We start from the raw sequence: 27,867 nt of genomic DNA on the forward strand, positions 1-27,867 counted from the left end.
GAGTGAGGGAGAGGGGCTGGAGCTCAGGAGACCAAATAATTCCATGGACAGCTGGAGTTTGGAGGTGAGAGGAGCACCAGGGGTTCTCTGTCTGAGCCTTACAGAGTCTTCTGGCCTAAGAAAAATCAGCGATTGTTACTATTTTGGATTATTATTTCTCTTCCTTTTATTGGAAGGACAATGCCAAAGCAGAAATCTTTGCACAAGTTTAGGCTCAGAGCACTGACAGTGTACCATGAAATGCTTGAAATCCTTGGAATTACCTCTGGGAAATGGATTTTTGGCAATGTTAGGGAAAAACCCCTTAAGGAATTTGTGCCTGAAGAGCATCATAAACCCCAGTGAAGCCACCTGGATGCAGATTTGGGGTTGGAATTGTGCATAATAAAATTCCCATCGAGGAGCTGATTGAACGAGCTGCTTGGAGTTTGTGCTGGCAGCTGGGTTTATTTATATAAAATATAAACCAGAAAATAGAATCTATAAATACAACTATATTTATATATTAAATGTATATATAATATAATATGGAATATAGAATGTAGAATATAAAATAAGAAATAAAAGTTACAAATTAAAATACATAAAATAACATATAGAAAATAGACTATACAAAGTAGAATATTGGTTGATGTGTTTCTGCGTGCGGCACACACCCACCCCGCCATTCCCTTTTGGAGCCAGCCTGGCCGATTCCCTGTCACACGCTCCTTGCAGCGAGCAGAGCGGCTCGGAAGCCGCCCGGAAATCCAAGTTTCCCCATTCCCATGGCTGCGCGGCCGCGGATGCCCGCGGATCCATCCCTGCGCTGGAGCCGTGCCAGGAGTTTCTCCTGTCGCTGCCTGTGCGCTGCTCGCTCCCGCTCTGGCTCTTCCCATTTTTTCCCCCCCCTCTCTTTGAGGTTTTTCTGGTGCCTTTCGAGTGAGCTCAACTCCGAGGCTCGCAGCTTCCCTGTGTGCTGCTGTTCCGCGGGAGGAGCCGCGTTCCTGCCTCCTTTTCCTGGGAAACTTCACCATGCGGCTGGTAAGGGGCTGGATTCCAAAGGAAGGGCTCGGGCAGCTCGGGATGGAGCCGCTCCCCCGGGAATCATCGGGGAGGGGATGCGGGGTGCCCAGCGGGACGTGGATGTGACACCGCCGGGGATGCGCAGGCACATTCCCTTCAGGAATCTGGGAGCCGGCGGCACTTTTGCCTCGGGAGAAGGAGGCTGGAGCGGTCGCGAGGCGATTCCTGGCGTGCTGTAAGTTTATTGAGGGGATTTAAGGCTCGGGAAGGAGGGAATCATCTCCGGGTGATAACAATTCCAAACAGCGCTTGGGAAAGATGCCCGAGGATTCTCGGGGATTCTCAGGGCTCTGCCGAGCCGTGGCCGAGTGTTGTGGCAGGATTTCCCTGCGTTTCACAGCCTTTTTTCTTTTGGCTGTGCAATTACTGGGGGGGGGAAAAGGTGGCTGTGCTTCCCGGGGGGAAGAGCCCGCGGCTCTGAGCCTCGGGATTCCGCAGGGATTCAGCTCCAAGCTCTGGAGGAGCCGGCGGATCGATGCAGGGCTCCTGGAGCCAAGAGTTCAGCAGTTTGTCAACACGGAAAAGCTGCCGGCGCTGCCGGCTCGGGGCTGGATCCCGATGAAGTCATCCCGGGAATGCTGCGGGACCAATCCGGGTCTGGCGCTGGGCAGGGCGCTGGGATAACCCCTCGGTGCCGGGTTGATTGTGGGGTTTTGCCGGAGTAGTTGTAGCAGGGCTGGCTGGGTTGGGCATCCAGGATCTTCCCAGCACGTTGGAGCAGAGATTCCATCAGGAATCTCTTCCACAGGGTGGTTCCTTCCATCCCAAACTCCATCCCCTCTGTGCTGGGCACAGCCAGCCCACGAGGCTTTTCCAAACCTCATTCCAAGGCTATCCATTGGGATGTGACAGATGGGAGTGATATAAACACCAGAGGGTGGAAATGCAGCAGGGAGAGGCACTGGGAGGCAAGGCAGGGAGCTGGGGATGGTTCCTCAGGAATTCCAAGGGCAGGGAGCCAACCCTCAGGTGAGGATCCATCCTGCACATCCCATTTCTCAGGGGAGGAGGCTGAACATCTTGGGATTGATGGATCCTCCACAGCTCCGAGCTCCAGAGTGGGTGGCAGGAAATCAGCAAATATTGAATTCTCATTTCTCCCATGCTGGAATTAATCTGAGCTTCTCTGTTTTCCCAGACAACTTGTCAGACACTGGAATCTCATTTGTTAAACTGCACAGGGAAAAAGAGGCTGCATTAGGAATATCTCACTTACCTGGAGCTGAATTTATTTGGATTCCCTTTGCTGGTTCAAGTTTTTCAGCTTCCCAAAAGGCTGGAGAAGCTCTAGAGGAGTCTTATAAATAAAATAAACCCATAAGAACTTCCCTGAACTGTAGGTGCTGGATTTACTTCATGTTCCCAGTGCAGCGCTAACCTCTGGAATTGTGTCCAGTACTTTTGTTCCCTGCTTTCCCTGAATATTCCAAGGCACAGACAGAATTGGAGTCCTTTCCCTGCTTTAAATCTCTTAAAACTCAGATTTTCTGTCATGAGGCTCCTGCAGGTCCCTGCTGTGGTAGTTTGGGGGTTCCTGCAATCCCAATAAAACCAGGGAGACTCTGTGTGCCCAAGGGCTAAAGCCTGGCTTGTACAGACCTAAAATACAGGGAAGAGATCAAATGCCAGGGAATGTTTGTACTTCCAGCAATTTCCCTGGATGCCAAAGAAAACTCGGGAATAAATGACAAACTGGTTGGGATGAGCTCTCTGAAGGGGAAATTTTCCTGTTTCAGGGGCCTGTGGCTCTCAGTGCCCTGATTGCAGCAGGGAAAACACAGCACAGCCAATATTCCGTATTTTCTACAGCTGGAAAACCTGATTGCAGCATCCTGGCTTCAGGGGGCAGGAGGGGTGAGGCTCCTGCAGGTGTTGTCCCAGGTTTCTGTGCTGTCCCCTGGGAACAGGGGCTGGGACCTGAATTCCAACTCACTCCTCTACAACAGGCTGGATGAGTAAATACAGGGTGTAAATACAGAGAGTAACTACAGAGAGTAAAATACTCAGAGAAAACATGGAAATGTCTCCTGAAACAAAGATCTTAATCCAGGGTTTAGCTGGAGGTTGGGCAGCTCTGCTCATCCCAGGTTCTGAGCAGGACCTTGCTGTGGGGCCATTCCCATTTAGCAAGGGCAGAGCCTTTGAAGGGTCCAAAGAGTGGTTTTGGGGGAAAACAGAGCTGGGAAAGTATCCACGAGGAAAAGGAATTCTCAGCTCTCCTCTTTCCATGATTCCTGCTGAAGGAAGCTGGATCTGCTCTCCCAGCTGCAGGAATGCTGCCATTACTTTTGTGTGTAAATCCAATTATATCCTCCAGTGTTTTTTTGCATTTCCCTGCTTCATGTTTAATTTATTTGCCCTCAATTTTTTACCAAAATTCAGCATTTTCTGTCAGGTTTCACTGACTCCTGGTGTCACCTGCAACTCTTCCCCCTTGCTGCTCCTCTGCTTTTCCCACATAAATAATAAAAGGGATTTTTGGAGCTTTGGGAAGCTCTTTACAAGCTGTGCAAGTTGGGCTTATTTAATTCCTGAAGGCTGCACATCCACATCCTGATATCCAGGCAGGGAATTCATTTACATGCCATGGATGGCTCAGCCACCTCTCAACTGCTGGCATTTCGTCCCTGCTTTGGAATATTATTTACATTTATTAAAAAGCAGTTGGAGGATGTTCAACTTGGTGCCTTTTAAAACAATGTGGAGTGTCTGCTTTCAGAAAGACACAGAGAGGGTCTTTTATTCATTAATTTCCTGTTAATCCTTTAAATTCCTTCAATTATCAAGTATTTAGGGTGGTCTTTACATGCTAATAATTGAATGAGAAGCATGGAGCATTCCATTCTCCAGGTACCTGAAATTCAGGGTGATTTTAGCTCATCTCCTGTCTTGTTTTCCCTCTCCACAAAACATCCCAAGCTTTTATCCCATCCCTTTCCTTCTGTCCCTGAGGAATCCAACGAGGCCAGCAGTGCCTGAAGGGAATTTTCCATCCAGTGACGTGGTTGTGTGGTCATTGATTGGAATCCTGATGGAAAACGTCCTCTTGCAAAAGGAGAGACACCAAAGAAATCTGGGAATGCTGGTGGGGTTTAGGCTCAGCCTAAATGGGGGAAGGTATCTGTGCAAACCACTCTCAGGATTGTTTTAGGCCAGCATTTCAGCAGCTGATTTGTGGCAAAGTCCTCGTCCCAAAGTTCTGCTGGAAACAGGATCTGCCTACACCTAGAAATAAAGACCCAAATTGGGTATAATTAAAATTAAACCAGTGTTCAAACTGCAATATATCCCAGGCAAAACAAGCCTGAATTGTCCATTTTACAAGCACAGTTGCTGATGGAAAATGATCCTTATAATTCAGTGCGGGCACAAAGCACAACTGATTTTAAAGCGATTGTGACTTTGGGCAAACTCATCTTGCATGGAAAAAGGGAAGAGAGGGAATCTCTCCCTTAGTCCAGGAAACAGCAGCACATGGATGCCACTGGAGCAGGGAATTTCATGGATGCAGTGCAAACGAAAAGCTCCTTTCTCCTCGGGTGTAGGATTTGAAGGAAGGATCCTGAGCGTTGTAATTAAAAGTGGAGCAGAGGCCTGAGGCTGATGGATGTGATCCTCACTGAGGAGCCTCTGGGGTTTTTCCCTGGCAGAAAGTTGATGGGAATTCACCATCAGGACAGAACAAACACATCCACACCGGGCTGGGGGAAGGATTTGCACTGAGAGCAGCCTGGGAATATTCCAAGGCAAATTTTCATTGAAAATATGGCCTTGAGTGTGTGGAATTTCATGGGCACTCCATAAGGGGATGGAGGTGTTCCCTGCCTGGGGATGAGGTGGCCTCAGCCTTGTGGGGCCTGTCACAACCCCACAAATAATGGAATTAAGAAATTAAGGAATTTAGCATCTGACATTTCTAAACACAAATTCTGACAGTGGAAATGGGCTCAGGGAGCCCAAACTCAGGACTCGGAGTGGCAGAATTAATGCTCCTCTAACGCGGAGAGAAGGCCACAAGCACTTGGTGCAGAAATGAAAATGCATTAATTGAGACATAAGACACACAAATGTTTGGAGACATTGGCTTGCTCGGGGTGCTAACAGACCAAAACAGCACTTTTTGGGTTTATTGCTGTTTTCAGCATCCCAGATGGCTGCAGACTGTGGGGTTTGGGCCCATCGTGTCTGTCCCAGTGCCAAATGGACAGAGGAATGTTCAGTCCTGGCCAGCCTCAGAGCAGTGCCTGTGCCAAGGCTGGGAATGGCTCCACTGAGCCACCACTCTGACGGGAGCAAGGCAGGCTCTGGGCAATATGTGTGTTTTACTGGGATTATTTTGGGATTCAGGCTTCTGTTGTGGGGCTCTCTGGAAGAGGGATCCGTTTGTGTTCCATGTTTGCCAGCACATTTCTGCTCTGAGTGCTTCCATCTCTCAGCTGTTCCTGGGTGTGTTTTGGGACAGAAACTTCTGTTTGGTGTAAAGCAGAGCCTCTGGAAGGAGAATAATTAATTTTTGTTGGGAGGGGTTGCATCCCAAGTGACCCCTCACGTTTGGGATCAGTGTGTGTGCTGTGAATCCCAAAGAGGTGATTCCAGCTCGCAGCCCAGCTTCTGGAGACTGGAAAGTCAGGAAAGAGATTCACTGACCATGGATTTGTCTCAGCCTTCCTGGAACACCACCAAAGTTGTGTTTGTCCTTGTGGGAAAATCCAATTTTGTCACCAGGAGCTCTCCTTGACCTTCTCACTCCAGAGCAGCCGCTGAGCTCCTGGAGTTCACTGGAATGCTGCTGTTTGGAGCACATTTCCATGAGGAAATATTTCTGATTTCAGCTCTTCCCCATGCCATGGCTGAGCCAGGGTTTTCCAGTGTCACCTGCAATTCCTGGGCACTGCCCAGCCCTGGCTGTGAGGAGCTGGAAATCAAAGCCTGAGCTGTGTTGTGCTATAATTTATGCCAGGAAGCAGATTTAAATTATGCAAATTGCTGTCTGCACCGAAGCTGCCATCTGGAAAAAGTTCTGCATGCAAAAATCTGTTGGGGCAAGGCAAGGGACAAGGGATCATTGGGAAGGGAGAGCTGATGGAATAAAAACAAGCTGCTCCTGGAAAATTGATTCCCCTGCTCCAGTCCTGTGGCAAAGCTGCTGTTCTGCAGGAGCCAGATTAATATAGTAGGGGTAAAATAATTATTCAAAGCTGCTCTGGAGCTGGAAGAATTCCTTCTTATCCAGGAGGGATAAAATGCAGGTTAGGAGGGAAAGGAGGAGCCCAAGGTCAGGGTGGTACATCCAGAGCTGGAGGTGGGCAGGGATCAGCAGGGAAACGGTGAGGCTGAGAGAAGAGATGTGACCTGGAAATTCTGGGGCACAGGATGAGTCCTGGAGCCATCCAACACGGAATATTTCTGTCATAAATGGGAATTGGAGAGGTTAAAGGATACAGGATTTGCTGCCTCTCTAGTGTTGGAAATCAGGGGAAGGTTCTGAGGTGCTGGGCACTGCCCAGGGAATGGGCACATTCCCAAAGCTGCCCGAGCTCCAGGAGTGTTGGGACAGTGCTGCCAGGGATGCCCAGGGTGGGACTGTGGGGAGTCTGTGCAGGGCTGGGGCTGGGCTGGGTGATCCTGGTGGTCCCTTCCAGCTGAGGATATTCCAGGATTCTTTATTTTCCATCAGAGCAGACTTGTGTGACTCCTCTCTCAAAGCCAGAGCTCCCGTGGCAGGAGGAATGTGCACCTTGGAGTTACATCACCTCTTGGGGTGAATTTTTGGGGCAATCCTCCCCTTTACGAGCAGGAATTTCCTTGTTCCCCTAGGATGTCCTCAGGTAAAACTCTGCAGAGCCCTCTCCAGAAATCAAGTGTTGGTGGGGTCAAGGGCTTGTGGAGCTCCCTGGAAGGGCAGAGTGGGTTCTCCACACCCCCACAAATATAAAACCTCTCCACGTGTCCCCTTTTTGTGCCCTCAGCCTGGGGGAGCAGCAGTGGCACCGTGTCCTTTGTCACAGAGCAGCACGGGGTGCCTGTGGTGACATCCTGTGAAGCAGAGCAGTAATTACAGAAAGCTTTGTCAGATTTTATTCTCTGCTCCTGCAAAGGATCCTGAGCATGAGGCCAGGCTGTGGAGAGACCCCTCGCTGCCTGCACTCCCATTAACTCCATAGGCACGGCGTTAATTTGGGAAAATAACAGTTGGGGGCTGTCAGGGATGCTCCATAAAAACCCTGCCAGCTCCTGCTGCAATGCAGACAGAAAACAAATGGTTCCCATTTCAACTTGGCACGCTGTAACCCCACTGAGCTGACTTCCCAGGATAAACTATTGCTGTGGAATTGTATTCCCACAAGCAGCACGAGATCCTATTTAAAAATCATCACACAACCCTGTGTATTCCTAATTATTTGTGTGATGGAGGAAGAAACACTTCAGTGCTGGTTTATTCTTGCTCACCATCCTCATAACTAAGCTGGGAGTGCTTTTCCTCTTTCCACGGAGCTGTAGATGGGATATTGGGAAGGAATTCCCCCCTGTGAGGATGGGGAGGGGCTGGGCTGGAATTCCCAGAGCAGCTGGGGCTGCCCTGGATCCCTGGCAGTGCCCAAGGCCAGGCTGGAGGGGCTTGGAGCAGCCTGGGACAGTGGGAGGTGTCCCAGGTGGAATTGGATGGGCTTTAAGATCCATCCCAACCCAAACCATCCTGGGATTCTCCAGCAGGAGAGTTTGGCTCTCAGGAATTCCTCAGATTGGGATGGTACAGCTCTGCAGTCCTGGTGCTGTGGTGTTTTGTGTTTGCCATAAAAATGGATTTTCCAAAAAGGAAGTGGTCACTGAACCAGGGACCCAGTTGATACTCCTGGGCTTAATCCCTAAATTTAGGGCTTGTGTTTTATGGTGGGTATTTTACATGGCATGGAGAGCCCTGTGCCTCAAATTCCCCCATGCCAGCTCCGTGTCTCACCGGAGAGCCCAGCACAGGATGGGAGGGATGGAATTCCTTCCTGTGACAGGAACACCACAAACACCCCAGCAGCCAAAGCATCCCTGCAGCATTTCCAGCACTGAGCTTTGCCTGGCTCCCACAGATCACAAAGCACCACCCAGCTGCCCTTTCCTCCCACAGCCAGAGCTGATCTCCCTGGAAAGCCTTTCCTGTGGGAGCCTCCTGTGATCTGACCTTTAGCAGCTCCAGCAATCGCTGACAAAGGCAGCAGCAGAACACCCAGCACCAACATTTGGATTTGTTTAAAGCCAGATTGTGACAGATCCCTCCCGTGAATGCTGCAGCTGCCAGAGGTCCAAGCACAGCATTAAAGCAGCATCTCCAACGTAACATTTCCAGAACATTCCCTTCCAGCTTCCCCCTCACCCCTCCACACACACAGGATCCACAGGGATGGACTCCTCGTGCCCATTTGACCTTTTCTGCTGCTTTTCAGTTGATAAAGTTCACTCCTGCGACCCCGGTGCAGCTTGGCAGCGGTTGTGTGTTGTTTCTGTGGTGTTCCTGACATTCCTGTAGCATTAAACCTGGCAAAAATGGGATGTTTCACTCTCAGGCTCGGCTGTGAAAGGTCTTTGGTGTCACTGTGAACTTTGAGAATTAAAGGTGTTCTAAAAGCAGCTGGAAAAGAAGAGATTTAATCAGTGAGATGCTGCCATGGGGGAGCCCAAGGGCTCTGCCTTGCTTTTGGATGGCAGAGAAGTTCAAAGCTCTGGTGGACTGAGTTTCTGTCCTTTCTGTCCCTTGGGTGGAGGCAGGATGGAGACATTTCAAAGGAAGGGTCTTGTCACTACTCTGTCTGACATTTGAATTCAGTTTTGATTTTGGAAACCCAGAGCAGAGGCTCCTTCCTGGCAGACACTGCAGGGAGAGCAGGCAGTGAGGGAAGGGGGGTTTTGTCACTTTTGGGGGTTCTTTTTATTCTCAACAATTATGCAGCATTTGGGTTTAGTTTGGAGGAAGGTCCTGGAAGGGCAACAAAGCTGATGTAATTCCACCCTCTCCCCGTGGCCAGGGCCTCCTTTCATTATCCCAGGTTTTGTTTGTGAACGTTGGGATTTCATTTGGTTTTTGATCTGATCTTGTGATGTCTGGGAGCTGAGACCTTTAATTTCCTGTCCTGGTGGATCTGTCTCTGAAATCCTCCTAGGGATGTGTGCTTGCAGGAAACTGGGACTGGGAAAAGGCCCCTCTGTAAAAATGCACCAAAAACCTCAGCCAGGGAGGGCAGAATTAACAACCCAATCAAGCCAAGATTCTTTAATTCAGCTCATTAAAAGCTGACCCCACCTGACTGAACGAACTGAGGATGCTGCAGGTCCTGGGGTCACCTTCACGTTTCCCAGCACAGAAATTCAGTGCAGCAGGACCAGCTGCTGCAGAAAACCTGGATTTTGGCTCTGTGATTGAAGAATTGAACTTCCCTGGAAATTATTTGCTCTCAGCTGGGATGATTTGCTCTCAGGCACCAGGAGCAGTTTTGTCTCTCAGGAACTTGTTAAAAAGATTGAAATAGGTATAGTTTGGTCACAATGGGGACTCCCACAAAGCCAGGTGGGGTTTTAATCATTATTTTATTATTATTTTATACATATTTATATAAATGAGTGGCAGGTTTCATTTGGAGAGTATTTCAGAAAAATCAGAGTTGAGCCTGGGAGTTGTGTGGCTGCCTGGGAAGAAAAGCTGGGAGGAATCAAAGCTTTTCCAGCTTTTCAGGATGGAGCAGCCACTGAAATCTGACAGAAGAAAAATTGGATGAGGTGTTGAACGAGTTCTGGCAGCTCCTGTGAGCTGAGGAGCAGGATTAGGGAGAGCTGGAGATTTGGGAAGCTAAGCTCAGTTTTAGTCTGGCTCCAGCATTTGTGATTAACTTCTCCTTCCTGTGGCTCTTCAGGGCAGCGAGGCTGCAAAATCCAAAGCAGATTGCTCCAGAGACAATTCCATTTCCACTGCCCATTAAATATCAGGGTATTTCTTTATTAGAATGAGCTTGATGGGAATGTTGGGTGTTTGTAGCTGAACTCAGGGAGATTAATTAATGAGATCCCCATTAATGCCATGGCTGGGGTGATATCTGGAAATAAAGCCCCACCTGCCTATTTTTTTTACAAAGTGCTGTGGAAAAATATCCAAAAGTTTCTCTGGAATTCAGAAATCCAGCTCTGCCCCAACATCTCAGCCCTGGAGTCACATTCCCATGGATTTTCCACAGAAGTAGCCACAGCAATGCTAATTTGGGAGTTGTCTGGGGAGCAAACTTGGAGTGCCAGAGCAAGACTAAATCTCCTCTGTGTTTCCTCTAATAAAAGGGAAGAACACTAAATAATTAACGTCAACAAATGAAAACTAATTTGCCAATTTTTAATTTTTCCCCCATTGCATGATCCCTGTTAATGAATAATTTACCAGCCAGAGATGAAAATAAAATGAAAGGATTTCTCTGGGGTCTGCTGTGTTCTCTGAACATCCAGCCTGTTTAGATATCCATATATATTTTTCTTTTAAAGAGCAAAAAATAACCCCAGAGAAAACAGCTTTCAGCAGGAACCAGGCAGGAATAAAAAGAGCTGCAGCCTCCAGAGGTTTTCCCATTTCCTTCCAGACCTGAAATCATTTGTCTGAGGCTGTTTGTGAATTATTCATACCCAGTGGAGCTCTTTGCTTTCCCAGATTGAATGTGACCAGTTTCCATCTCAGGGCTTCCCGCGCTGCTTTTTGTGTTTGCATTTCAGGTTTTCCTGGGATGCCCTTTATCCCAAGGCCCTGCTGGATGCTGGGGGACTCTGTCAGTCAAACAACCAGAACCTGCTCTGTGCTCAACGCCCAGTGCTTCCCACGGCACACGAGGAAATGGGAATGGGATGGGAATTTCCTGTGGGAATGGGAATGAGATAACTGGGAAACCCTGGGAATGATGCCCTGCTTCTGCTTTGGTTTTGGAGTGAGGCCTCCAAGGGAAAAGTGTTTGTTATTTTAGCTCTGGGTTGATTTTAAGGGTCCTGTGCATCCCAATCCCTGTGTCAGATTTGCAGGAGCATCCCAGTCTGTGGAAGTGTGGCAGCTGATGGAACGAGATGGGGTTTAAGATCCCAGTTCAAAACCCTTCTGATTCAGCTGCCAGTCAAAACCTGCTTAGGTTTGGGTGTGTTAGATAGGATTGGGAAAACCGACCCAGGACTGGGGAAACAGATCCAGGATTGGGAAAACAGACCCAGGACTGAGGAAACAGATCCAGAATTGGGGAAACAGATCCAGGATTGGGAAAACAGACCCAGGACTGAGGAAACAGATCCAGGATTGAGGAAAAAGATCCAGGATTGGGATGATCTTCAGTGTGTGCTCCAAGGCTTCCTTGGAGTTCCACGCTCCACCAGCCTCCAGTATGAGCAGCATCTCCATATCCCATGGACACTGGAGACTGCCTCATGCCATGGAATTCCAGACTGGTTTGGTGGGAAGGAGAAGGAGGAGAGACAAGTTCCACCTGCAGTTGGGTTTCCTTGGCCTTTCCTGCTGCTGGACACCAGAGGCACAACTTGAGGAGGAGCACTTGTGGCTCGTTGCTATCGCTGTTCCCTGGCCCTGCTCAGGTTTGGGAGGAGCCATCCTGGTGTTTGTGAAGAGCCATCCCGATGTTTGAAAGGAGCCATCCCAATGTTTGTGAGGAACCATCCCAATGTTCCTGAGGAGCCATCCCAATGTTTGTGAGGAACCATCCCAATGTTCCTGAGGAGCCATCCCAATGTTTGTGAGGAACCATCCCAATGTTCCTGAGGAGTTATCCCAATGTTTGTTCCTGAGGAGCCATCCAGTGTTTCCCTGCTCCAGGTGAAGAGCGGTGGTGCTGCACATGGGATGTGGTTGCCGAGCAACCTCTGGAATTAAAACCATCTTCAGAGCCACCGGTGCGTCTGAGAGCGGAGATGTCCCTGCTCAGCAGCTCTGGAGCACCCTTTCCATGGAGAAATTCCTGCTGATGTCCACCCTGAGCCTGCCCTGGCCCAGCCTGAGGCCGTTCCCTCTCCTCCTGTCCCTGTTCCCCGGTGGCAGATCCCAATCCCAACCTGGCTGTCCCCTCCTGTCAGGGAGTTGTGCAGAGCCACTCCTCAGATTTCCTCCTAAAACCCCAGGAAGAAAATACTGTAGAAATAATATTTTTTCATAAATGGGATTGTTACTTTTTACAGGAACCTTCTGATTCCCAAACTAGTTCATCCCTCCTTTGTGAGGATTACAGACATTCCCCCACACTGAAAAGCTGAAAATTGGATTAATATATTTTCTTTCAGTTTTCAAACACTCCTCTGTTGTTGTCACTAAAATTAACAGGCTCTGGAGCTATAAAAAGAGGTCCCTGCTTTTTCTGGGGAAAACCCCTCCCCTGGGAATTCAGAAATGGATCTGTCATGTGAGATTTCCCCCTGCCTTCCCCTCCCTGCTGTGCTGCAATTCACCCTGCCTGTGTTCCAATCTCCTCGTATTCCTCTCCCAAGTAATCTAGACTCAAGTGTGTCATGCAATTAAAGCAATAAAAAATGGAAAAATATAAAATTAACAAACCCCAGGATGCTGGGTATGCTCAGGCTGAAAAATAATTAATGGATAGATGGAATGAGCACGTTAAGGACTATGAAAAGACACTTCAGGTTGCTCTGAGTGAGTGTGCTCCTCAAGCTTTCCTGGATTTTTTTCCCCTCAGTGTTTGCCTGGAGCTGCCCAATCCCTGTCCACATCTGTATGCAGCTGGAGGAGGGAAAAGAAAAGCCCAGGAATTTTCACAGTATTTTTGTTTTATCTGGGCTCAGAGAAGCCCCGTAACTCAACCTGGGTTCCAGCAGGAATGTGGATCCATTCCAAAGGAACTCCCTGGAGCTGGGTCACTCTGGGCAGGATGTGGAGCTGGGGGTGGCACCATCCTGGCTGTCCCTGTCCCCCCCTGTGCCGCTGCAGCATCCCACCCCTTTTCCATGGGATCAGCACCACGGGCAGCTCCATAAATCCCGCCGCGAGGAGCACGGATCGATACTCCACGGTTAATGATGCCCGACTGAAATTAGGATCGATTTCCTGTCTCCTCCTCTTCCCAATTATGCAAACTTGGCTGTGCCCCCTCCAGAGCTGCCTTTTATCCCGGCTTTTAGAGGCACTGCCCAGTGATGTTTCATTCGGAATAGTCAAAAACATCTCAACCAATTCTGCCTCTTGCTTTTTTTGTTCTCTGCTCAGTCTTCACCCCGGGGTTAATGGAAAATGATGTCAAACACCAGGAGTGATTTATGGAAGTCAGGCAGCTTTTGGCACCCTGAGCTATGGATAAAGTCAACTGCAAATTGTTTTCACATTCTAAATTACTGTACCCAGCTCTGGAGGAGGCTGGAAAAACTGCCAGAAGGAAAATGTGGGAGAAGGAAAGGTTGTGTGGTTATCTCTGAACTGAGCTGTGCCTCAGAAGAATTCCATTTTTTAAAGCCAAACCTCTGTGCTGAACATCAGGGATGGATTTTTCCCAGGAATTACCATGGATGTGGGGATTTCCAGCTCCACATCTGCCACATTAAACTGCTGGAACAGGAACTGGTGCAGGCTGGAAATCTCTTCATTAAGAGCCTGAATAGGTTTTGATGGCAGAACAAAGATTCCCAGGAGCACCTCTGGAATCAAAGATACCCAAGAAGAGAAAGAAAACTTCCCTCTTTTACTCTGTGTCTTATTTTTGTAGCTCTGATATTTCCTTTCAAACTTGTGCTGGATTATCAATAAAATATTGTTTTCTTTGTCATTGTTATGGATTTTTAAGTTTAAAATCTTGTAGGAGGCACCTGAGGGATTGTTTTTGTTTTGGTGTTGACTCAAAACTTGCTTTGTCTTGAGGCTAAGAGGAAATGTCCAAGCACTTCTCATAACAATATTTTTTTCTCTCTCTCCTTGCAGGAAGAACTCAGGAGGCTCCAGCACACCCTGGAACAGGTCAATGATGGCAAAGACTCGCTCCAAAGGTAAATGTGCCTTTTCCAAAACACCTCACCCATGAGAAAGTGAAACGGATTTTCCAAGGTGTGAACCCTTTGCTGAGGGATCCTCTTTGTCACAGACATCCCAAATTTTGCCTTTTTCCCATAAACAATTCCTATTTTTAGTTACAAGAGGACAATTTCTGACAATGATATCATTGAGTGCCCAGTAAAGTCTCAAAATAACTCCAGAGGTTGGGGTCTGATCTCCCAAATTTCCTGCCAAGAGCTGCATTCAATCCATGCTGCTGCTCCCATCCAGGGCAGTGATCCCAGATGCTGGATTTGGATATTCCAACATTTTCAGATTGCTTTCTTCGAGCCTTCACTTCCCAGCAGCAACTCCTTGGCCATCATTTATTACAAAGAATTTATTCCTCACCCCCCACGTGGCTTTTGCTGCTGTAACTCATTTGCTGCCAGCATTCCCATTGTTCCTTTCCATTTCCCTCTCCAGCTTTTCCAGCATGGCCGTGGGGATGGGAGTTAATTTAGCAGGGATGTCTGTTAGATTTGACAGGGTTTTTTTGTTTTTGTTTTTTTGTTTTTTTGTTTGTTTGTTTGTTTGTTTTAATTTACAGCAGCTCTTTTGCTGGCTGTGCCTGTCCCTGGAGCTGTGGCAGCTGGGAGATTTAAAACAGCGATTCAGGCAGGTTACCACTGGAAAACTGGATCCAAATTCCCATTTTTTGTTGGGAGCTGGACACAGAGGTCAAGATAAATTCCTCCAAAGATAGCAACACCTTCTGATCAGCAGCTCTTGTTTGTTCTTGTCCAGATTAGGGAATTCATTCACAGGGTTGCAGGAATGTCAGGCTGGAACACGTTTAACTAATTTCCTTTTCTTCCCCGTAGCCATCAGCTCACCATGGATGAAGAAAATAATATCCAGGAATATCCTATCAATCTCCAGCCCTTGGAATCCAAAGTGAAAATGTGAGTAAGGAAAAGTGTTGGGTCTGCCTTGGAATGCATCTGGGGATGTCCAGTTCCTGAGCTGCAGGATCCGCACTGGATCCATCCTGGCTTTCTGTGTAACTGGATAAAAGATCTTCCAATTAGCAAATTAATTAAGTTCTCTATGTGTAAGAATATGGAGCTGGGAAAGTTGGGGTTGTTCAGCCTGGAAAAAAGAGAAGGCTCTGAGATGACCAAATTGTGGCCTTGCAGTGCCTGAAGGGGCTCCAGGAGAGCTGGAGAGGGACTGGGGACAAGGATGGAGGGACAGGACACAGGGAATGGCTCCCACTGCCAGAGGGCAGGCATGGATGGGAGATTGGGAATTGGGAATTCCTAGTTGGAAGGGTGGGGTGGGGCTGGGATGGAATTCCAGAGCAGCTGTGGCTGTCCCTGGATCCCTGGAAGTCCTCAAGGCCAGGCTGGATGGGACTTGGAGCAGTAGGGAAGGTGTGCCTGCCCATGGCAGGGGTGGGATGGGATTTCCATTCCCTTCCCACCCAAACCATCCTGGGCTGGATCACAGAATCACACGGATTCCCTTTGAACCCCAGTTTCAAATGTTAAACATCAGTGTTGCACTCATTTTGTCATTTCCTCTGCGTAACTCAAGAATATTTGGGAATCTGCTGGATTTTTCCCTGTGTGCAGAGAAGCCAGAGGAGGGAAGGCAGCATGGAGCCTTTTCCGTGCTGGTTTTCCCATCCAGCATCAGTTTCCCGGGAATTTCCCTGCGGGAGCAGCCGATTTTCCCATCCAACATCAGTTTCCCGGGAATTTCCCGGCGGAAGCAGACCTGGAAGTGCAGCATTCCTGCTCTGGGGTGCTCAGGAGAAGCGGGATTCCCTCGGGCTCAGCCATGGCACACGCTGACACCCAGCGCAGCGCCGGGAAGGGAGGGATGCGCAGCCCGGGGCTCCGGAATGAGCTCCGACCTCCCCAACGCCACCGAATCACGGAGTCATGGAATGGTCCGGGTTGGAAGGGACCTTCAAGGACCTTTCAGGCCTGAGCAGGGATGGCTTCAAGTAGGGCAGCTTTGTCAGCCTGATTTGGGGTGTTTTTAGGGGTGGGAAATCTCTCCCCCACTACCCTAATGGGAAAAAAATCCTTCCTCATATCCTAAATCAATCCTCTCTTCAAATTATAGAGTAACTTTAATTCTTGCTGTACATTACATGATACCGAGTTTCCCCTGGCTTCAGTTATTCTAGAAGTCTTGATTTTGAATAATTAAACTTCCCCACATATTTATCTGAGTCCAGGATTCCTTTTGGAGCTTCTCCCAGCATGGATCCTCCAGCCCTGACACAGAAATTGCCTCTGTCCAGAAAACACCACCTCACTTACAGCCCATTCAGATATTAATGCATATTAAAATATTAAAAGGACATGAAGTTTCAAATTAAACCCAGTGTCTTCTAAGCTTTTAGTCATGCAAATAAAAACCAGATAAAATAATCCATTTTCAGGGAGTTTTCTAGAAGAGTAATTATGACTTAAGCTCAGTCTATTCTCTAGGTTTAAAATAGAAATACATGTAAATATAAATATGTAAATATAAATATGTAAATACTCATCCCAGTGAATAAACCCTCGATTGCTTAAAAATCCTACCAGGAGTTAATCCTGCAGAGAAGTTGTGGATGCTGGAATTGTTCCAGGTCAGGTTGGACAGGGTTTGGAGCAGCTTGGGATAGTGGAAATTGTCCCTGCCCATGGCAGAGAATGGAATGAGATGACATTTTCTACCTTAAACCATTCTAGGATTCCATAATTCCATGATACTGCTCTAGCTCTCAAATTCCACTTGTATCTGAATTGTAATCTGAAACGTGGTATAAAAAAAAGATGTAGATGGTTGTTAATTCCTTTAAATGGAAAAATGGATGTTTTTATTTTGATTGTGGAATGTAGGAGAAATTCTGAGTTCTGGATGGCCTGAACTGAAATCACTTCCATGGGTTTTGGGATTGAATTGGACTCCGAGGAATGTGGTAAGAGTTTAAGGTCCTTTCCAACCCAAACCACTCCAGAATCCCCTGATTCACCTTAAAAAATATCCTAAATTATCCCAGTGGTGCCTTATACAAACCCTGCAGAGGCAGTTCCACGGGATCCTTACCCAGACAGGAAAACAAAACACAGGAACCCCCAACCCCAAAGTTTCGAGCCAGGGATCTGGACTGAAATCCTTTGTTCCCTCAGCATCCAGCGAGCATGGCGTGAGCACCTGCAGCGCCAGGACCTGTCCCCATCCCCGGAGCTACAGGACAAGGGCAGCCCATCCCCGACGTCCCCGACGTCCCCAAGGTCCCCAATGTCCCCAACGTCGCCAGCCTCGGGCAAGATGAGCAGGTCTGTCAGCATGAACACCTTCTCCGACAGCAGCACCCCCGTGAGTCCGGCTGGAATTCCTCCTTTTGCCTTTGCTGCCCTCCTTTCTGGGGTTTGGGATAAGTGAAAGCTCAGTTGTGGGTTGGTAATGGGTTAAAAAGGGGTTTTTAGGTGTCTCAAATGACCTCCAGGCAGAGATTCCTCTTGTAGGCTCATCAGGATGTGTGATTGTGGGTATCAGACATGGAATTCAGCAGATTTGGAGATGTTCTTGCTGATAAAAAGGGGTTTCCAAGTGGTCCTGTGTCCTGTGTGTTTAGGATATTGTGTTCCCAAAAAAACTTCAAATTGTGGTGCTTTTCATGAAAAGAAATGTGGTTTCTTGGTTGATTTTTGGTTTTGTTTTGTTGGTTGATTTTTGTCAAAAAAGAGACTAAAAGAGGTTAAAAGGGACTTTGAGAAGTTGATTTAGGAGATCAACATTAAATTTGATTTTGGAATAAGTATTCTGCCTTGACCAGTGGCTGGAGGCTGCATTTCTCTTTTTAAGTTGACCCTAAATAAACCCCAAATACAGATCCCATTTTTGGAATACAAACAGCTCTGTGATTGCCTCTGAACTGGGATTTTTAGGCCAATAATTAAATAAATACAGAGCCTGGAGATGTTGCCTTCAGCTTTGTGACAGAAGACAAGACTTGAGGGAATTGCAGACTGGAGCACATGCAATAATTCAGGAATTCCAGGAGCAGGGATTGCCCTGGTGTGTGGTGCAGGAAGTGTCTCCCTGCTCCTGAGGAGGGAACAGCTTGGTTGGATCCTCACTGCCAGTGGCTGTTGTCACTCCCAGGACAGCTTTTGGTGGCTTCTGAACCCCTACAAAAATCTGGGAATCATTGTTAGTGGTGTTCTTCAAGCTGAATAAATTTAATTCTGCCTTGAGTTGCAAAGCTGGAGTGATTTTAATCTTGTGAAGCCCAAGGCACGGATCAAACAGAGCTTTTCCACACGAAAAACTCTGATCTTGGAATTCTGAGGAGAATTTGACTCTTTCCAGTGTCAATCCAAGTGTTGATTCAGGCCCAAAGTGAAGCTGTTTCCAGCAGGTTTATTTTGGGACACGGTGCTTGACAGAATTTAACCAAATATTCCTGAGGGCACTGCTTTATTTTCAGTTGGTCGCCGGAGAGGACGAGGACAAGGTGGGTTGGGCTATTGGGTTAGACACTGACATTTCATGGATTAAAGGGGTTTGGTTCCTTTAATTAGAGGAATAAATGAGGATATAAATGTTTATCTGCCACTGGAATCTGCCTCCACCAGAGGTCCCTCGTACCCTGCGCAGGGACACTGCTGGGTGCTCCAGAGTTTCTCCAGCACTGATCTCGTTTGGAAAATGACACTTAGGGGTGTTTGGGAGTTCAGGAAGGGCATCTGGGAGTTCTGTATTTGTGGGGAGAAAGTGATGGCTCCATCTCCGAGTGTTTGTGGGGTACAACACGGGGTTCCCCTGGGCCTTCCCCATGGAGAGAGCTGATGGAACGGGTGCAGTGTCAGAGCTTGAGGGATGAGATGGGAAATGGAGAAATCTTGTTTGGCTGCTGCTTTGTAGCAAAGAAAGGTTCGTGTGTGTATAATACAAACAGCTTTTTAACTGTTGAAAATGATCTGTTATTGATCACTCATCAGATTATGGTATGAGGAGCACACAGGCTGGAGCTGTGTTGTCTTCACTTGCTTTTGTTTTCCTTTTGCACTTTAATTTTTGCTAAAAAGAAATTAGAAGACAGATGTATAACAAATTTGAAATAATGTTCTTCCTTTTAAATGTTTTGATTTTTGCTACCGTGTAGAAAAGTGCCAAAACTTTCCTTCCTGGATGGGTTTCTGCTTTTTCCTCCAAAATCACTGAATGGTTTGGGTTGAAAGGGACCTTCAAGCTCATCCCATCCCACCCCTGCCATGGCAGGGGCACCTTCCGCCATCCCAGCCCCAGTGTCCAGCCTGGCCTTGGACACTTCCATGGATCCAGGGGCAGCCACAGCTGCTCTGGGCACCCTGTGCCAGGGCCTGTCCACCCTCACAGGGAGGAATTCCTTCCCAATATCCCATCTAAATTTCCCCTCCTTCAGCTTGAAGCCATCCCCTTGTTCTGTCACTCCAGCTCCCAGTGAAATCTCTCCATGTCTTCCTTGTATCCCCATTCCGATTCTGGGAGGAGCTCTGAGCTCTGCACACAAATTCCTCTTCTCCAGGCTGACAAATTCCACCTTCCCAGCCCGTCTCCACAGGGGAAGATCTCCAGTCCCCTTATCAACATCATGGCCAGTTCTGGGCTCGCTCCAGCAGTTCCACGTCCTTCTTACTGCGGGGACAGCAGATCCGGGTGCAGCATTCCAGGCGGGGTCTCAGGAACATTCCATGTCCAGGGGGATGTGTCAGCCCCACTCCCACCCTGCAGGGCTGCCCGGGGCAGGAGCGGCATCCCCGGGATGCGGGGGCGTTCAGCACCGCGGGCAGCGGCGGGGCCGGGCGCGCTCAGCACCGCGGACAGCGGCCAGCTCCGCTCGCTCCTCGCCCGGGACTCGGGGCGCGCTGCCCTTCAGTGCGGATCTTACCCCAACCCTGTCACTGCTGACCTCCCACCCTGGCAAAGCACCTCTTTTCCTCTCCTAAAAATCACTGGGATGCTCACGAGAATGAACATTCCGTAAAATTCCCATTTTTCTGCTTGAGCCCAGTGCTCCAAGAGGCAACTTCCTACCAAGAAATGCTTTTTATTAGACGTGTAGCCATACAAAGCTGTTTTTCTAAACAGGAATGAGTACTTTCCCACCCTTTGCCCATCAGTTGATGCCATAGAAATATTCCATGGGGACCTCTGCCCAAACCCCAGTTTGTCTGTCCTTCCTGCCCCATGGGGTACCTTCAAAGCTGGGACTTTCCTCAGTGATTTATTAAGGTTTGTTTCTAAAATAGAACAAAATCTCTCTGCAGCCTTTTTTTGTTCCTGGGTCTCCCAGCACAATCCCATTTTCCCACTGGTGTCTGTGACATTCCCAGGTGGGTTTTGCACCTGCAGGAGCGATGGGAAGTTGAGGGAGAGGGAAAATTAATGTATGGGAGGCAATGAAATCCTAACAAGCAGTGGGGTGTTAACATGGGAGCATTCCCTCTTTCCTGTGAGCCTGAATTCCCAAATCCGTGAGCAGCAGAGAGGGAACCATCTGATAAATATTTACAATGTGATTTCTATATAATGTAAAAATGCAAATCCTTGCTCTTGAGCAGCGTGGATGGAAACATAATTAAAGATGAGGGAGACAAATCCAACTGAGATGAAAAGGCCTTAATTAGAAATCAAATATTTGATGGGTTGGGGAGAAACATTAACGCTGATGTGGCTGTCAGATAACACTTGGAATGAAAGGAACATGGAAAAAAATGTTGTTTTCAATCCCTCCCATTGACTTTGGATAATCTCAGTTCTAAATGTGAGCATGGAATTCAAAGTGCTGTGGCCTAACAAGGAATTTGTCTTTTAAATGGCTTTTATATGGAGAAATAGTTGTTGAGTTTGTGTTTATTTGTGTACATAATCATCCCCAGTGATTATCCAAGTTTAAATACCTTAAAAATATCATCCCATGGGATTTGAACTGCTGGGATACAAAAGGACCCTCTTGATCCTTTCTGCTGGTGGGAGCAGAACACCAACAATTTCTTCTTTTTTATCTTGTGTGCATTGAAGGTTGGGTGTTGATGGGATTATTGATGTAAATTTGAGTCCTTGTGGATTAGCAGCAGCAAAATCAATCCAGAAATGCTCTTGGTTGATGACAAAACCTCTGATAAGACATTTCTGATGATGTTTCTGTGGGAATATTCAGCTGCTTGAGATACTTGAGAACAGTTTTTTGAGTTCTGGAGTGGGTTTAGCTCTGTGAAGTTTCACAATGAGATGGCTCTGGTGATATTGATGAGAGGTCTCAGAAATAGTTTTATTTATGCCCCACTTCAGGAAATTTGGCTGAATCCTTTATAAATCCTTTCTAAGCTAATTCTATTTACAATATCTCATTTATTCCCACAGCAGGGAAATTCCACTGCCTGCCTTCTACAAAGCCAGGCCCCAAAATGAAAATAATATTAATGCAGACTTTAATGCTGAATTAAGCAGGGGGGTGCAGAGCAGATTTGCACCATGACAGGAAGCTCCTGGCAGGTTTCTCTCCAGCCCTGTGACAGCACACTGAAAATCCAGAATTTCCTTTGTCTGAGGAACTTCCAGAGGGCAGGGACGGATATTGGGAAGGAATTATTCCCTGTGAGGATGGGGAGGGGCTGGGATGGAATTCCCAGAGCAGCTGTGGCTGCCCCTGGAATCCTGGAAGTGCCCAAGGCCAGGCTGGACACCGGGGCTGGGAGCAGCCTGGGACAGTGGAAGTTGTGGGACTGGATGAGCTTTGAGGTCCCTTCCAACCCAAACAATTCCACGATTCTCTCCTCTGTGACCAGTGAGCTTTGCTGATGGCATCTGCAGTCTTTGGGAATGATGACAATGGCCTGATTTCTTTAGGCTGGAAAAGATTCCATCTCTTCCTGCTCTTTAGGATGCACAGCTAAAATATCCTGAAACACGTAGAGTTTCCAATGAGACCCTCTGGGATCACAGCTTTGGGTGTTTGCTTGAGAGCTGGGCATGGATGGGGAGAGGACACAGCAGAGCACACCAATAACTCCTAGGAATTATTTGGAATACCAGGATCTGGCAAATCCAAAATGACAGGGCCTTTTGTTGTCACCCTTCCCAAGCCCTGCCTGTGAAAGAGCTCAAACAGCTCAATCCAGAGCCAAACACTGGAGCAGTGCAGGAAAAAGGAATGGGAAGGAAAGGATGGGAATGGTGGCATGTCTCCAACACGGAATTATTTCAGACAGGGAGATTTCCAACCACAGGTTTCCCACAAGGAATTATCTTCACTGGCTGGAATGAATTCTATTTTCATGGGACCAAAAAAGAGAGGGAAATGTAAGAAATTCAAGTAATGGACAATAAAGTCATGATTAGACCAGGAGGAATTAGATGTATAAAATATATTTCATAGAAACTTACTGGGATGGAGGGAAAATCCAATGGAAATTGCCCCATCCTGAGCCGTTAAATTATTTTAGTGGCTCTATGACCACTGAAATGTAGCAGCAGCACTTTAATGGGGTCTTTACAGCACAGTGGATCTTTCCAAATATATCCAGATTATCTCCTTCCAAAGGGCAGAGTATTGATTTCTGCTCGTAAAATGAATTTTCAGAGTAAATACATTGGGAAAGTACATTTTTGTGGGAATAAATATGATTTGAGCTATTTTACTGCTTGGAATATAGGCAAATAATAATCCTTATTCTGGTTTTTAGGAGATTCTGATTCTGTTTCAATAACTTCATTTTTTGAGGCAATTTTCCACCTGTGAGGGTCAGCTAAAGGTCATTAAGAAGACATAAATGATGTTTTAGGGAAGCAGTTAAGGAAACAGACATATTTTCTTTGGGAATTTCTTCAAGGGAGTGAAGATTTCAAGCTGGGAGTGAAAAAAGCCATTTTAATTTTAACAAAGAACCCAAAGTGAGCAGCAGGAAGGTGCCCTGGTGCTGGTGGTTCATGTCCCACCTGCTCTGCCCATCCTGGAGCTGATTAAATCACGGGTGATGTTTTTGGGAGGAAGGTTGGGCAGCTTTGCTCCTCAACAAGCACCTCCCCAAACCCAGTTTTAAGGGACATTCCCCCACTGGAATTATTCAGGATTTCAACAAAACCTGATTAAATCCTGTGTTAATGGAGATTCCCATGCTGCAGTTATTCAGGTCTGCAGATTTTCTCCCAAACCCATCTCTCATACCAATAATTTTTGGCAAAGCCACCCTTTCTCAAAGGTCTTTAAGAGATCTAAGTACAGCAGTGGACTTTGGCGTTTATTCTGGATTATTCATTACTTCCATGATTTGTTTGATTGCATCACTTGGTTCTCTCTTTTTTAACTTCTGCTGCTCTTTCTCCCTTTCCTTTAAAGTGTCAGCCTTTATGAACCCCAAAACTCCCCAAAGTTCCTCTGTCCTACCCATGTAACAGTGAATTTTGGAGGGTTTCCTGTTTCCCAGGCTCTTCTCTCCAGTAAGATTTTGTTTAGCAGTGCCAGGATCACCTCAGACCCCACTTGTGTCCTTATCCCTTGGACTGTGCTTTAAACTTTCCTTCATTGGCGACTTCTGAAATTTTGACCTGATTTTGCTCTTCTTTGCTGACACTGAATTAAATATTTTTTCTCCCATTGGCCAGGGCAGGAAAATGCTGGGAGCTGAGCAGTTCCCACCTGGGAACACCAGGGCCAGAGGTGAACTGTGGAATATTCCTGTGGTTTATTACATTGGACATTCCCCACACGCATTCCCCACACCCTGTGTACACCAGTTTCAAATAATTTTCATTATTTGAAAATTTAGGAGCTCTTGTTTTTCCAACTAAACCCTTGTTTCCAGTTGCTAATTAAGGCGCTGCTTTAATTGCTTTAATTCCTCTCATTCTGAGCCTGAACGTGGAGCTTGGAAAACGCTGCTCCAATTATGTCAGCAGCCAGGCTTTGGCTTTTCCAAGATATTTAAAATTCCATGGCTGTTCCAATAAACCTCAGCCAGTGGATTATTTCTCATGGACAGACAGTCCATCCTTCTCCTGGGGGTTTTATGGACAGAGTGTATAAAATGATAACACAATGAATGGGCCACTTGCCATCCTCTATCAGCTGCTTAAATCAGCTGCTCCAGACAGGAATTCAATACAGGAGAAGCTGTTCCAAATGGATTTTTCAGGTACAAGGCATAACAAGGAATTTCAGGAGTATTCTTGATCCATTGACACATGGATAGCTTTAAAGACATTTATGGGCCTTCAATAAAGATGCTTTCAAACCATCTTCAGAATAATAAAATCGCTTTGGTGCTCTGAGGAGCTCAGAAGAAAATCAAATTATTGTTAGATTTGATTATGTCAGTGTCCAGAAATCCCAGATATTGGATAAAATCCTCTGAGAAGCAAAAGGAGAATCTCATTCAGGGAGGGAAAGGAAGAGATGGTTTTGCATGCAGGAATTTAATATTCCCCTGTAATTTTATTTTTATGTAAATTATGTAAATTAGATGAAGATGTCATAATATTTCCCATGCTGAATTCAGACTATTTGTGAACACTGCAGTGCCTGTTTCCCCCTCTCCTGTAAAACCCTGCTGTGCTTCCCAGAATGCCAGGGATTTATCTTGTCTCCTGTGTTTAATTTTGCAAAATTGGGATGCAAACTTAAATATGAAATCTTGAAGCCAAATTTCAGGAACAGATTTTCTACCTTGAAGGAAATGGAAAGGGAATATGAAGGTGCTGTGGAAAATTCAGGATTTTTAGTCCAGAGCTGTGTTTTTTGGGATGTAGAGAAATGAAAATAGGCTGACCAGGCAAGTGGTGGATTCATGGATTCACCATCCCTGGAGGTGTTCCAAAATTGTGTGGAGGTGGCACTTGAGGACATTATTTAGTGGTGAACATGGGTTGATCTTGTGAGTCTTTTCCAACCTTAAGGACTCTGTGATTCCATGAAATTCTGGCCTTTGTGTCCCTCCCAACACTGGGAATCCTGCTGTGGCTTCCTGCCCACTTGGGGCCCATTTTGATGTTTCTCTTCCTGACAGCAAAATATTTCCTGGATTTTCTCCCAAAATCGTTCTAAATTCGCTTTGTGAGCTGGAGTTCCATGGGTGGCTGTAGGGCAGGGCTGGACTTTTGTCTGTCCCTTGCCATTTCTGGGAAAAAAAAAACCCAAACCATCAACTGAGCCCTGAATTTCCTCTAGGACAACACTGAGGCACAGAGGAGTTTGGAATTTGCACGTCCAAATCCCAGTCTGGCTTTTCCAAGTCCCAATTCCCATTCCATGCCTTTAATCCTGATACACTTCTTCGTTAAGTCCATCTGCAGGAACTCCTTCATTCCCTTTGAATGGAACAGATCCTTTGCTGCTCCTTGTCCCAATAGAAAGGGAACTGGACAACTTTGTGCCTGGGTTGTGACCTTTCCCTAAGGATTCTTGCTCCCTCTTGGAGAAATCTTTGGGAGGGCACTGATTCCCTGCAAACCTGAGCCTGACTCATCACATCATCAGAAATCCCCAAACCCTCAGTGCTGTAAAAATATCCCAGAGTTCCTTAACTCGTTTTCCAGGAGTTTAATGATCCAGAAAATTAAGAATATTCTCATTTTTTTGCCCAGCAAGGAGATATTTTAATTCCAAATGTTCCCACTTAATTTCCCTCAGAGCATAAACTCAGACCTTCCGTGGCAATGTCCTTTCAGCTGTCCTTGTTTTGGGGATTTATCTTCTCCATGCTTTCATTTTAAACCCTGCTCTTTGACACAAGAAAAGAATTATTTCATTTATTAAAGGCTGTGCCCACCATGACATAATCATGGCAAAGAAATGAGAGGCTGTCACCGACTCCTCTCTCCATGGAAAAGGAATTGCAGAGCTCCTGGCTGTCAATGGATGCATTTTCCAGCAGCACTGAAGGGCTTTATTTGGCTTTTTCCAGCACCACTGTCCTTTGTTTCCAGCCTTTGCCACACAGTGGAACTTTGTCTGCTGGAAGGGTTGATGGCAATGGTAGAAAAGGTCCTAAAACCTCATGGAATTTCTTTTGGGATACATGAGCCTCAGTAAGTGATATTTTATTACAGGAATAGGAGCATAAAGAGAGGGAAGGTTGGGGAAGAGTCTTGCTTAGAGTGTGACAGAACAAATCAGGTTGGGCCAGGTTTAATTCAAGTAAATCTGGGTTTACTCCCAAACTGGGGCACTTCCAAGAGGGATTTTTTAAAAAATGTGTAAGTACAAACTTTAACTAAATCGATTTTTTGAAAAAGTTGAATTAAAAGTCATTTTTAGCATAACCTGATGTTGGGGTTTTCCCACTTAATTAGGGCTGAACAGGAACTTGAGTATGAGATTGGCTGATGGTGTGTTTTCCTTTTAACAGTTAATTTTAGTATCTTCTCCATGGAGCAGCCAAACCAGTGGGAATGAGCTGTGTTTGTAATTCCAGCCCTGGTTTGTCTGCAGGGCTGGACATTCTGGATTGATCCATGTCAGAAACTTGGATGTCTAAAAGTGAACTCCCAATGTCTTGGATTTTTTTTGCTCCTCCTGTGTTTTCCTAGAATTCCAGGATGATTTGGGTGGGAAGGCACCTTAAATCCCATCCCACCCCATGCTGTGGGCAGGGACACCTCCCACTCTCGCAGGGTGCTCCCAGCCCTGTCCAGGCTGGCCTTGGACACTGCCAGGGATGGGGAAGGTGTCTCAAGATGTTATTTCCTTGGTTAAATCAGTGCTGGAGATCAACTGAATTCCTGTGGAATTTCACTTAAAACATGGAAATTGCCTGAGGTTTTGGGAATTCACCTTGATGTAAATGAGAAATGTAGCTGTATCCTAATATAAATATTTCCATATATGAAGTAATTTATAATTGCATGATCCAGATGTTTTCCTGTTCCACAAAACCTGGATTGACATGTGCAAACCACAAATATCTGGTATCCATCTGCATCCCACCTCCTGGATCCCTTGGCACAGGGATGCTGTGGGATCAGTCCCTAAATTAGTCTTTCCCTGCCTCCATAATTTGGGGATTTATCAGAGCAGCCTGACGGACATGTGCTAAACACAAATATCTGGTATCCATCTGGTATCCATCTGCATCCCACCTCCTGGATCCCTTGGCACAGGGATGCTGTGGGATCAGTCCCTAAATTAGTCTTTCCCTGCCTCCATAATTTGGGGATTTATCAGAGCAGCCTGACTTTTCCCACTGACTGATAACTCAACTTCCTCCCCCTCAGCACCTCCACTAAATGGTGGGAAAGCTTTTCTTGGTCATTAGAACGAAGAATCCAGGATTGGAAATCATTGCTTATTAAATATTTCCAAAAAAAAAAAAAGAGCTGGATTTTTTAATTTAGCTGGTTTGGGAGATCAGCAGATGGAGAAGGAGCAGGGAACCTCTCCTGATCACAGCCGAGACGCCTGGAAAAATGTTTCCACAGTGACACTAAAATCTTAATAACCTGTCAAAGGCTCTGCTCAGGAGAGGTTTGGGATGAAAAACAGCTCCAAGATTTCCAGCTGAACAATGCTGGGTTCATTAAACATCCATCAAAACACAAAGTGAAAGTTAATTTACCTCAAGTCTTGCTCCTGAGCAAAGCCAGGGCCTACTTTTTAATTTTCCAGGAGAAAATTGGGCATTTCAGCCACGACTTTCTGAGAGCCCAAATTTGTGAGGAGCAAAATCCCAGTGGGGAAAGATTGGGAGTGATCAAGTACTTGAAGGTGCAGCTAAATCTCAAATAATTGTTACCTCAACACAAGAATGGGAAAAAATTAAATAAGTAAA

At 46.6% G+C, this 27,867-nt stretch overlaps 1 protein-coding gene across 1 annotated transcript; it reads left to right on the forward strand.

The window, feature by feature from the left end:
- The first annotated feature begins 1,014 nt into the window (after positions 1–1,014).
- On the forward strand, positions 1,015–17,569 carry IQCJ (IQ motif containing J). The gene is made up of 4 exons (XM_041467988.1): positions 1,015–1,023; positions 14,000–14,064; positions 14,935–15,015; positions 17,245–17,569. The coding sequence occupies exons 1-4, from the start codon at positions 1,015–1,017 to the stop codon at positions 17,498–17,500; spliced, it is 411 nt and encodes a 136-aa protein (XP_041323922.1). The 3' UTR covers positions 17,501–17,569.
- The last annotated feature ends 10,298 nt before the right edge of the window (positions 17,570–27,867 follow it).

The sequence above is a fragment of the Pyrgilauda ruficollis genome, unplaced genomic scaffold (assembly GCF_017590135.1).
Source record: "Pyrgilauda ruficollis isolate IOZ18807 unplaced genomic scaffold, ASM1759013v1 scaffold21, whole genome shotgun sequence".
In the NCBI taxonomy this organism is placed as follows: domain Eukaryota; kingdom Metazoa; phylum Chordata; class Aves; order Passeriformes; family Passeridae; genus Pyrgilauda; species Pyrgilauda ruficollis.